The following is an 11,313-nucleotide window of genomic DNA, read 5'->3' as shown; positions in this document are numbered from 1 at the left end:
CCCTTCGCTTTCCCTACTTTCTCCTGCCTCCTCAACCTCCCAGCCTCCTCCTCCTCCTTTCCTCTTTCCTTCTGTCTCACTACTTTTCCCTTTCTCCTCAGCTTCCCAACCTCTTTACCATTTCCCATTCCTCACAACTCTCCCTTCCTCTCCTTCCCCGTCTTTCGTCCTCCCTCATCTCTCATTCCCTTTCCTTCTCCCTCCCTCTCCTTCTCATAGTATTAGATATCATGGCTATAGTCGTCTCTACAACAAACAGCCTCAAAAGGACTATTAGATATATTGCTATTTAGTATCCTGTGCACTCCTTTTTTTTTTCCTTTCCACCTTCCTAACTCACCCTCTCTCCCTCCTTTCCACCTTACCTACCCCCTTCCCTCTCTTCCTTTCTTCCCTATTCTCTGTCTGTCTGTCTGTCTGTCTGTCTGTTTCTCTCTCTCTCTCTCTCTCTCTCTCTCTCTCTCTCTCTCTCTCTCTCTCTCTCTTTCTCTCTCTCTCTCTCTCTCTCTCTCTCTTACGTCACCGCCTCCTTTTATGATTACTAAACACCTGCATCTCGTCCTTAGTGCCCTTTCCCAAACAACTTTTTTTCTTCCATTATCATCACGCTCCTTCCTAATACATGTGCCAGGAGGGATACAGAAAGAGGAACAGAAGGAGGGTGCAAAGCTAGAACTGTCGTCGTCCTCCTCCTCACCATCACCATCATCTCCAACACCATCCCCTTAAATCGCAATCCGTCATCATCATCAACATCATCGTTCCTACTACTGTATGGGAAGTGGAAAAAAAATGGAGAATCATCATCACCATCACCATCATCATCATCATCATCATCATCACCATCACCATCATCATCATCATCATCATCATCACCATCACCATCATCATCATCATCATCATCATCACCATCACCATCATCATCATCAACATCATCACCATCACCATCAGAATCATAACTTCCCACGTACTGCACGAGAAGAGAAATATCTAAACACAAAAACAAAAAAGTAAAAAAGGCAGAACTATCAACAAAATGCTTAGTAGAGAGAGAGAGAGAGAGAGAGAGGGGGGGGAGGGGGCAATACATCTCAAGAGCTCCCCGCCTATACAAGCCTCAATATTTATAGGGAGGCGCCTGTTTTATGGGTCGTACACTTTATGCCTCACTGAATTCTTCTCATATTTCTCAATGCTCCCTCATACGTCTCTTGCTTCATACTTGTTGTACTTCATATCATTCTCTCCTATTATATTTGTCCGTCTTTTTTATACTCTCTCTCTCTCTCTCTCTCTCTCTCTCTCTCTCTCTCTCTCTCTCTCTCTCTCTCTCTCTCTCTCTCTCTCTCTCTCTCTCTCTCTCTCCCTTCATACTTGTTATACTTCATATTTTTCACCCCTCGAATTTGTCCGCCATTTTTTTACATTCTCTCTCTCTCACTCTCTCTCTCTCTCTCTCTCTGTTTGCGTGTCTATACTAAACAAGAAGCGATGACATGGCACAGTAAACCAGTCCCCGGCAGTCATTTTAGTGCTGACGTATAAACGCAACAGGATATCTAGTCTAAAATGTCACATATCAAATCTGGAGTATCATCATCATCATCCGGACCTCCTTTCCCACCCTAGGGCAGGGTGAGGAGTAGCAACGTCCAGACAGCCTAAGTTTGCCAGATTCAATGGGCCACTCTTCCATTCACCCATCATTTACGCCCACGGAATCATGGCTCCATCAGATAGGACAAAAGAATTTCATCACGCTCTATAGCTTCACATGAGTTAGGAGTAAATTAGGTTAAAATTTACGATTTTATGCCCATTTGAAATTTTAGGCCCAACCCACCGGACATTGATCCCCCTACCTCTAACTGGGGGTGATCCCCCTGATGTACTGAGGCATATTATGCAGATTTGAAAGATACGAGTACACCTTTAGGTTTTGGTTTCATGTCGATATGACGAATTTGAAAGGAGTTATGGGGAAAAAACTTTTTTTTTTATTTTTACATTTTGGGGCCCACAGCCTGAGCCTTGGCCCAATTTGCCCCCCAAATTAATCAGGTGACCAGAAGATCATAGCCCATCATTCCTGTAATTTGAGTCAAAATCGCACCTGTAGTTTTCGCGTAAAGTGGTTAGCAGACAGACAGATAGACAGACAGGCAGACAGACAGGCAGACAGACAGACAAACAGACAAACAAACAAACAGACAAACCAAGTGAAAACAGTACCGGTCCCTGAGCCCCTCCGGAGCTGTGACGGGTAATTACTTCGTATAGGCCTATCCATGTCTCACGTTTTTCACTCAAACTACTCACTCAGCTTTTTGACAAACTCTCCATCAGTCTATTTGTATAACCTTCAGAGATATTTGCTGGAGGGGAATAATTAATTAAGAAAATGCATTATCTTATTTGAAGGTACTAATATTCTCTTCTGAAATATTTTTATTTTTTTACTCATTTACTAAAAAGACGATTTTCTATTTTTCCATCACGAGATAATATTATTCAGCAAAATGAATTTGTTTAGATAATTTTACTCAGTAGTATTTTACTCTGAGAGTCTGTTGGCAGAGGGTCATTTAACTGGGAACGCTAATGACAGATTTCATAGTATTTTTGTCTTTTCATTTTTAAGTTATGTAGAATTAGAAATTGTCTAGCGACATGCTCTCTCTCTCTCTCTCTCTCTCTCTCTCTCTCTCTCTCTCTCTCTCTCTCTCTCTCTCTCCTTTTGACACGTGATTAAAAGCAGCCAGGAGTAACCCCTTCCTCCAGATAAATTACTGTAGTTCGGCACAAGAGTCTGAGGTGTCGTTATCGGACCCTGGCAACCCACCAGTCATCAATGCGTCCGATTTCGTATCATATTATACACGAATCATATTATTATACAAGATCATATACACGAATCACACACGTAACATAATAATATACACGAATATTATTATACACGAGCATGTACACGAAGCACACGCATATCATATTATACACGAAATCGGACGCACTGTTGACGGGTAGGTTGCCAGGGCACGATAATAGACGCGCGCCACGGTTATAACTACCCTTGCCACTGCCAGACGATTTTATTCATTTTATTCTTTATCATTTATGCTCAAGTAGGCCCTTTCGTAGCGATGGGTGAGTCACTTCAGTCTGAGGATGTGTTTTTTTTTTCATTTATTCCTCCTTTTACCACCTGACTCTTTTATTGAGCTTTTGCAAGATCTGTCTTACTGGAGGAGAATGATGGAGCCTGTGATCCAAAAGTAAATTGAAAAAAGAAAGACTGAAAAGAGAGAGAGAGAGAGAGAGAGAGAGAGAGAGAGAGAGAGAGAGAGAGAGAGAGGAGAAAAATATGTGATGGCCCCAAGCTGAAGGGGCTAAGAACAACAGAAGGCCGTATTCTCATTGGCTTGGGCGATGTCGCAACACCTCCACCTTAGCGACTTTTTTTCTCTATTACTCTTTAATTTCCCTTCTGTTATTCATGCAAATGTAAGTCGATATTAAAAGAAAAATCTTCATTTATACAAGAGAACATTAAACTCTCAAAGGATCCCGTAGGTTACTCTCAGCTGGATAAAATCGTCTGCCTTGAATTGTAATAGAAAACGAGAATCGTCCAGAAACTTTTTTTTTTTTTCTGTATTTCAAATTAATGGTGGCAGTATTAACACTCTCAGTCTCCTTGTACTCACCCTCTGCTGAATAAAATCGTCTGGTTTTGGCTGAAGAAAGGTTTGTTGCTACCATGAGATTTTTAATGGTAACTACTGATGGCAACAATATTAACTCAGGCTCTTATGGCTCACAGTTGAATAAAATCTTTTGGCTTTGACTGGAATAACAAACTAGACATATTCTCATCCTGAATGATTAACATAATAGTAAATTCTCTGGAAAATACTTAAAGGGATTTTACTTCCGTTGCACAACCTCAGAGTAAAAAAAAATCTGTAGAGATCATTATAATGAAAAGTTATGAGGTAAAATTAGACAGCGATATTTTTGGGGGTGAATAGTTTTATTGGGCGCCTCAGAATATATATAGTACATAGACATATTTTACTTTCTAAGACACAGTAACAATGATTATATATATATATATATATATATATATATATATATATATATATATATATATATATATATATATATATATATATATTATATATATATATATATATATATATATATATATATATATATATATATATATATATATCATCATCTAATCCTGTGTTGCTCCATGAGGAGCGTAGGAGCCCGGGGCTAGGCAAATTTGTCCTGACATTTAATGACATTTAAGATGACAGTGACCAGCTTCAATCATCCCTGAGTGGCATTACTTGAGCAATAAACCCCAATCACCCTTTGGATATATACCTGTACAGGCTCCATCCGATTGAAGCACCCTAATTACCCACTAAACCACCAGAGGCCATTGTTTGGTTATATGGTTACCACCCAGCGTAGTAAATGGTTTCCTGGTGTACACGAAACCATTTAGCTTGTCAATCAGTGTAAAGTCACCCATGGGGAGGAGAAGAGGAAAGAGCAGACACCTGAGAGTAGCGCTACATCGAGTGAGTGGATGGTAAGCGTCTCCACCTACCACCATGTATACGGTATATATATATATATATAATCGGCAGGCAGGGGGCCTGCAGTCCTAATGGACTCAGGTTATAATCCCCGCTGGGGCAGGGAACAGTTTAAGGATTTGAATTTCATAAAAGTAGGCTGTACTTATCTACCAGACGACCTGCTGAAATGTAGTAGAGTACCCTTGCTAATACCAATACTCCAGTCCTGTATGAGACAGCCCTAGCATGTATCCAATATGGACGGCGGGTGATAGTGCCGAAATGGCGACATGTGAAGGTGTACGGTATGCAGGAGGATTACTGGGTTTTGGGAGCAGAATCTGAAGCCTATGCCCAGAATTGGACATACAGCATTATGAATTATCTATGAATCATCGCGAATTATCTGTATATAATGATAGGGAGACGTGAGGAAAATATAGAGAAGAACTGGAAGAGCCGAGATGAGAAGTAGGAGAGGGAAATGTGTATGAGAGAGTGTGAGAGTGGACACAATGCTCAGGATATGTCTGCAAACTTTTGGTTGAACTTCAGTTGGTAAGAAAACAAGCAGGTGGAGAGTCATGATGATAATGATGATGCGCACTGCAATAAGACGGTTACGAATTTTGATAACAGCCGTCATCAAAATCATCATCATCATCCGGACCTCCTTTCCCTCCCTAGGGTAGGGTGAGGGGTAGCAAAGTCCAGACAGCCCAAGTTTGCCCAATCCAATGGGCCAAGCTTCCATTCACTCATCATTCAAGCCCCTGGAATCCTGGCTCTATCTGATAATCCAAAAACTTTCAACACATTCTGTAGCTTCACAAAAACGTATCCCATAGTGTTAATCCGGACGCTGTGACGTTAAAAAGGGGTGCAAGATCCCTGATCATGCACTTCTTCTCACAATATTCATCCAGCCAGTTCGTTCTCTTGTCAGTTCCCTAGCTTCACCGACTTCCAAACCTCTCTTCCTCACACACTCATCCATCATATCTCTCCACCATCTCCTTGGCCTACCTCGCCTCCTGCCTCCTTCAGATTCGCTCAGATATACCTTTTCACCACTCTACTGTTATCTATTCTCTCCACATGACCATACCATCTCGGAACACTCTTCGATTCTGGTGTCCACTGATTTCCTCACTCAGCATCTTTCACGAATCACATTATTTCGTATTCTATTCTATCCACTCTCTGTACTCCACACACATTCCTCAGCAGTCCCATCTTCACTGCTGTCACTCTTGACTTTTCAATTTCATGCCACACCATAGTCTCACATCCATATGTTTAAGTTGGCATTAACACTCCTTTATGTAAGGCTCGCGAAGCTGCAGCACTCAAGCCTCAGCTTCTTATCAAGGCCTTCATAGCACCAGCTACTTTCCTTCCTTGTGTCACTCTACTTTCCACTTCATTTGCACATTTTCCTCTCTTTTCTATCACTGTACTCGGGTATTTGAACTCTCTCACCAATTCCAGTTTCTCTCCATTCACTGTAAACACTGGGAGTCACTTTCTCGATTACCATCCCTTTACTCTTTTCTGCATTTACTCTCAAGACACGACACTCACAGACATCAGCAAGACTTTTTAAAAATACTACTGACGTTCGAGAAGCAATGAGAAATATCGAAGGCAGGACACAATGCTGCCATGGGAGTGTTAGTATACTTTTACCCGGGTAGGGTAAGGTTGATGATGATGGTAATGATGGTGGTGGTTGTGTAAGGTAAAGGTGGTGATGGTGATGATGGTGACGATGGTAATGGTGGTGGTGGGAACTACGATGCGTTGCTAATAATACCATTATTTTGATGATGATAGCTTTCTAACGTTTTACAGGAAGAGAAAGGAGAAGTATGGAGGTCAGAACAAAATGATGGTAGAGGATTGTTGGCGAACTATTGGCCGTGACACAACAACTGGAAAGAAATTTAACAAGAAATCTAACAAGTGGTTGATGATGATGATGATGATGATGATGATGATGATGATGATATTTGTTTGAGCAACAGTTAGAAGATTTTAATAAAGATGAAGGAAAGATGCTCCTGGATGCTCGGGAAGGAATGAGATGCATGGAAATTGCTAAACAAATTGTAGCTTGTAACAGTACCGCAGCTAACACGAAAGCTAATAGGTGGATGATGTCCCATAGGCTAACAGGTGGACAATATCATGAAAGCTAACACGTGGCTGATCCGGTGATGGTGTTGATCCAGTCCAAGAAGTAGGGTACTCTTGTGTAGACGCCTGGGTGGGATGGACTGGCACACCCCTCACCGTAGCTCACTATTCCCACCAGTGCCCACCGTCCGTCATCCAGCCGTACCACCAGAGGGCCGCCACTGTCACCCTGTCGACGTATGTGGCACAGTTTATAGATGACTTGTTTCACTTGGATTATTTCTACATTACTCCCTTCACCCAGAGGCCATCTTATTCACTTTATTCAGCTTAACACTAAAACTACTCCCCTAATAGTAAAGAGACTGCTGAGTTTTATCCTACCCCTGATGTTCAATTAGTCTCTCCTTAATTGGCTAAAATCGTCAGGAGATCCACAGAATAAAAAGGAAACTTATTAAACACTCAGAGCACAACACCTGCACCCAAAATTCACCCCATGGATAGAACTTTTGACTTGCTGTGTGACATTGCCCTTTGACTGATTGTTTTCAAGACTGGTCCCCCCATGTTTTCCTGACCCTCAACCCTTCCACCACTTGATATAAAAACTGTTCGAGTTGAACTTCTCCTGTGGGTTTGATCTTTGACCTCCTGTTCACAGTCTATTAATTTCATCTTCATCCGACCCGTAGCCCTTCCATTGTTTGTTGCAAATCAGTGTGTTTGCGTAATGCTGTACACACACACACACACACACACACACACACACACACACACACACACACACACACACACACACACACACATTCAGAAAGATATAAGGACCCGCTGATGAACGGACACACACACACACACACACACACACACACACACACACACACACACACACACACACACACACACACATGACAATAATACATCCCCTTGCTACCGCGCGCAGGTGTAGTGAAGTCCTCAGATTATAAAGGACCAATATAGCTCTCTTGGCTTCTATTCACCGCCTAGCTGACTTTTCTTGCTTTATATGATTTCTGGCTTTAGGTCTCTTGTCTTATTTTCCTACCTTTTTTAATTAATCATAGTGATCTTTTTATGTACAAGACTCTGGGAATAGATTAGCCCGTTCGTTCCCCGACGCACAGCTGTCCGTCATTGAGCAACAGACGACAGCATACATCTGCACATGTCACCACTTGGACACTAATATCGATCGTCCATACCGAATAATTACATGGTAGGAACATTCTTGCCTCCTCAAGTGGGTGAAGATGTAAATGATGGTGCTAATTCTCTCCCAGTCCCTCTCCCTCCCTCCCCCCCCTCTCTCTCTCTCCCTCTCTCTCTCTCTCTCTCTCTCTCTCTCTCTCTCTGACCCACCTGACAAGCATCTCTGTACGGCGTGAGGGTGCAGATGACGGAGTTGGGGTCTTCTGGTAAGGGTGAAAGTTCAGCGCATTTCTTCATAGTGATGATCTCTAAGGCCACCTCCTGCAGGGTCTGTGGCTGGTACAGGGCTGAAGGGGGAGGGGAGAGTGTATGAGGAAAGGAAAGGGGACACGGGAAGGGTTGGGAAAGGGGGAGGGGAGAGGAAAGGGGTGTGGGAGTAGGGAAGCAAAGGGAAATGGAGTATGAGAAAGGGACAGAGGAAAAGAAGGGAAAATAGCGTGAGAAATCCTCTTTGCTTTCATCTCGCCCACTTCAGAACGTCCAAAAAACTCACACACTTTTCCTCCCCCTTTCCCTCCCTCCCTCTCACACTCCCTCCCTCCTTCTCTACCTCTCACATCTGTACCTTCACCCTATTCCACATCTTCCCTCCCTCTCTCCCATTCCGTATCTTCCTTCGTCTCTCTCTCTCTCTCTCTCTCTCTCTCTCTCTCTCTCTCTCTACAAATACCACTTCTCTTTTCTTCCCTTCTAACTCTTCTTCATACCATCCCATCCCACCCTCCCTCCTTCTCCTCCCACCCTTCCCCTCATCCCCTTTCCGTCCCTCCTTCCCTCCCTCATCCTTCACCCTTTCCCTCTCATCCCTCATCCCTCAAACCATCCCTCCTCTCTCATCCCTCATCCTACACACCCTCCCTCCCTCCAATCCCTCTTCCCCTACAGTTTCCATCCCTCCTTCCTATCCCACACCCTCTCTCCTCCCTTCCCTCCCTTCCCTCATCCCTCCTTTCTTCCCTCTCCACTTTTCTCCCTCCCATCCATCCCCCATCCCCCATCCCTCACACTCACTTCCAGATTTCATAACACCCCACCCCGTCACCACCGCCATCTCTCCATAGCCAATGTCCTCCTCTAAGGCCAGGCAGATGGGCTGAACGCTGGGGTCATCCTCCCACTCTAGGTCATCCTCCAGCTCTATGAGGCCGATGTCGTTGCCCTGGAAAGTAGATAGATAAACAGATAGATAAATACATAGATGAGTAGATGATAAACTGATAGACAGATTGATAACTATATGGATGAAAGGGTCGATGCTGAAGTCACTCATCCACTCCAGGTCATGCTCCAGCTTTGTATATAGATAGGTAGATAGGCAGGTAGATAGATAGATAGATAAGTATATAGATAGATGGATAGATAGACAGGTAAACAGATAGATAGGTAGTTCGAAAAATAGATTCATAGGTAGATAAACAGATAGATTGGTGGACAAATAGATTAAGAGATATACAAGCAGACAGATAGATGAAAAATAAGTGGACACAGGGTTAGATGTGGGGGTAACTCTCGAGCACTAGGTCATCCTCCTTCTATCAGCCCAATATCGTTGCCCTGAGAGATAGATAGATAGATTAGCAGATAGATGTAGATGGTGGATAGGCTGATAGATAGACAAATAGACCGATAGATAGACAAATGGATAGATAGACTGACAAATTTTTAGATGGTAGAATAAATGGTGGGGTCACTCTCCCATTCCAGGTCATCCTCCGGCTTGATAAGGTCGATATCACTGCCCTTGGAGATTGATAGATAGATAGACTGATAGATATACAGGTGGGTAGACAGACGGATGGGTAAATAGGACAGTGGATGGGTTAATGGAATAATAGACGCATAGATAGATGGATGGATGAATAGGTAAGTGGAAGGACTGATAGATAGACAGATATATGCATACACAGAGAGATAGACAGACATAAAAGACGGATATAGACAGATTAGCAGGTGGACTGATGGATAGACAGATGCTTACATACACAGACAGATGGATGGGTTGATAGACAGATGGGTATAGACAGATAAAAAGATAGATTTTTGATAGACAGATTCATATATACATGTAAAGATTGACAACCAGATGGATATAGATAAACAGATGAGCTGATGGATAGAGTTACATGCATACATAGATTGACAGATAGATAAATAGACAGATAGATAGATAGATAGATGGAGAGAGAGAGAGAGAGAGAGAGAGAGAGAGAGAGAGAGAGAGAGAAATGGTAAACAGAGATAATTTAGATTACTAATAGAGATAAAAGATATGGTAGGTTTGTTGTGGTAATTCGGGCAAGGAGAAAACTCGTATGTGAGGTATAAGGGCCCTAGGCTAGGTAAGGTAACCCAGATCATGGATTTATAATGATGATGATGATAATGATGAAGATAAAAATGATAATGTTGACGATGACGAGGATGAGGATGAGGATGAAGACGACGACGACGACTAGGAGTAGGAAGAGGAGGAGGAGTAAGTGAACTTGATGATGGTGATAATGGTGATGATAGTGATAATGATGACAATGACGATGCTGAAACACACAATGCTGGATTCTGTCTTTTAAAATGATCTACAATAATCTTTCTGTCAGGACTGTGTAACTAATAATAAATATCGTACCTAATATTAAATTTCCTCACCGCTATATAGTATTAAAGACTGTAAGACAGTTCACATCTCCGTGCAGTGGGAGACGGGAGATGTGGTAGTGTGAAGTATGACGTATGGTAGTGTTGTGTGTGGTGTGACAGTGTGAAGTGGTAGTGTATGGTGTGGCTGTGTGGTGTGGCAGTGTTTTATGCATCATTATGAGGTGTGTAAGTGTGTAAAGTGGCAGTGTGAGGTGCGGCAATGTGATGCGTGTTATCTTAAAGGATGAAATTATTAAGTGTGGTAGTGCCTGGATATGTCACTGTTTGGTGCGACAGTGAGTGGCGTTGTAGTGTTGTTGTGTCATAGTGTGAGGTGTGGCAGTGTGAGGAGCTAAGTGTGTGGCTGTGGTGATACGCTGGCCACACTAAGAGTCGCCACTGAGCTACGAGTACATGCTGAGGATTTGACAGATTTTTTTGATGTCGTATTCTCTTGACGTTTGGAGATTTTTTTTTTCACTTTTTTCTTTCATACTAATGCGTCTTATATAGTTTTAATATAGATATAATTTCAGTAAACATCGTACAGTGACCTAAAAACGCATTGGCCCTCTTAGCGCACGTAGCATTCTAAAACATGGACGAAACAATGTGGTGTATGAGGCACCTTGTGATTGCAAGTGCAGATATTGTTGTTGGTAACTGTCAGGACACGAAATCGAACAAAACATCACATATTAAGTGCTATATTTCT

The 11,313-nt window shown here is 42.5% G+C and overlaps 1 protein-coding gene across 1 annotated transcript in view; it reads right to left on the bottom strand.

Moving 5' to 3' along the window:
- Positions 1–6,789: 6,789 nt before the first annotated feature.
- Positions 6,790–11,313, bottom strand: part of LOC145418061 (tryptase-like) — an 8,473-nt gene continuing 3,949 nt past the window's right edge. Inside the window, exons 3-5 of the mRNA XM_080286594.1 lie at positions 8,973–9,120; positions 8,112–8,248; positions 6,790–6,960 (exon numbers count right to left, since the gene is read on the bottom strand). Coding sequence (XP_080142720.1) covers positions 6,790–6,960; positions 8,112–8,248; positions 8,973–9,120 — 456 coding nt within the window. The remainder of the gene's footprint in view (positions 6,961–8,111; positions 8,249–8,972; positions 9,121–11,313) is intronic.

The sequence above is a fragment of the Coenobita brevimanus genome, chromosome 112 (genome assembly GCF_032717465.1).
Source record: "Coenobita brevimanus isolate Jiangsu-jjx chromosome 112, ASM3271746v2, whole genome shotgun sequence".
Lineage (NCBI taxonomy): Eukaryota > Metazoa > Arthropoda > Malacostraca > Decapoda > Coenobitidae > Coenobita > Coenobita brevimanus.
The sequence above is the reverse complement of the archived record's forward strand: the minus strand, read 5'-3'. Positions and strand labels throughout refer to the sequence as shown.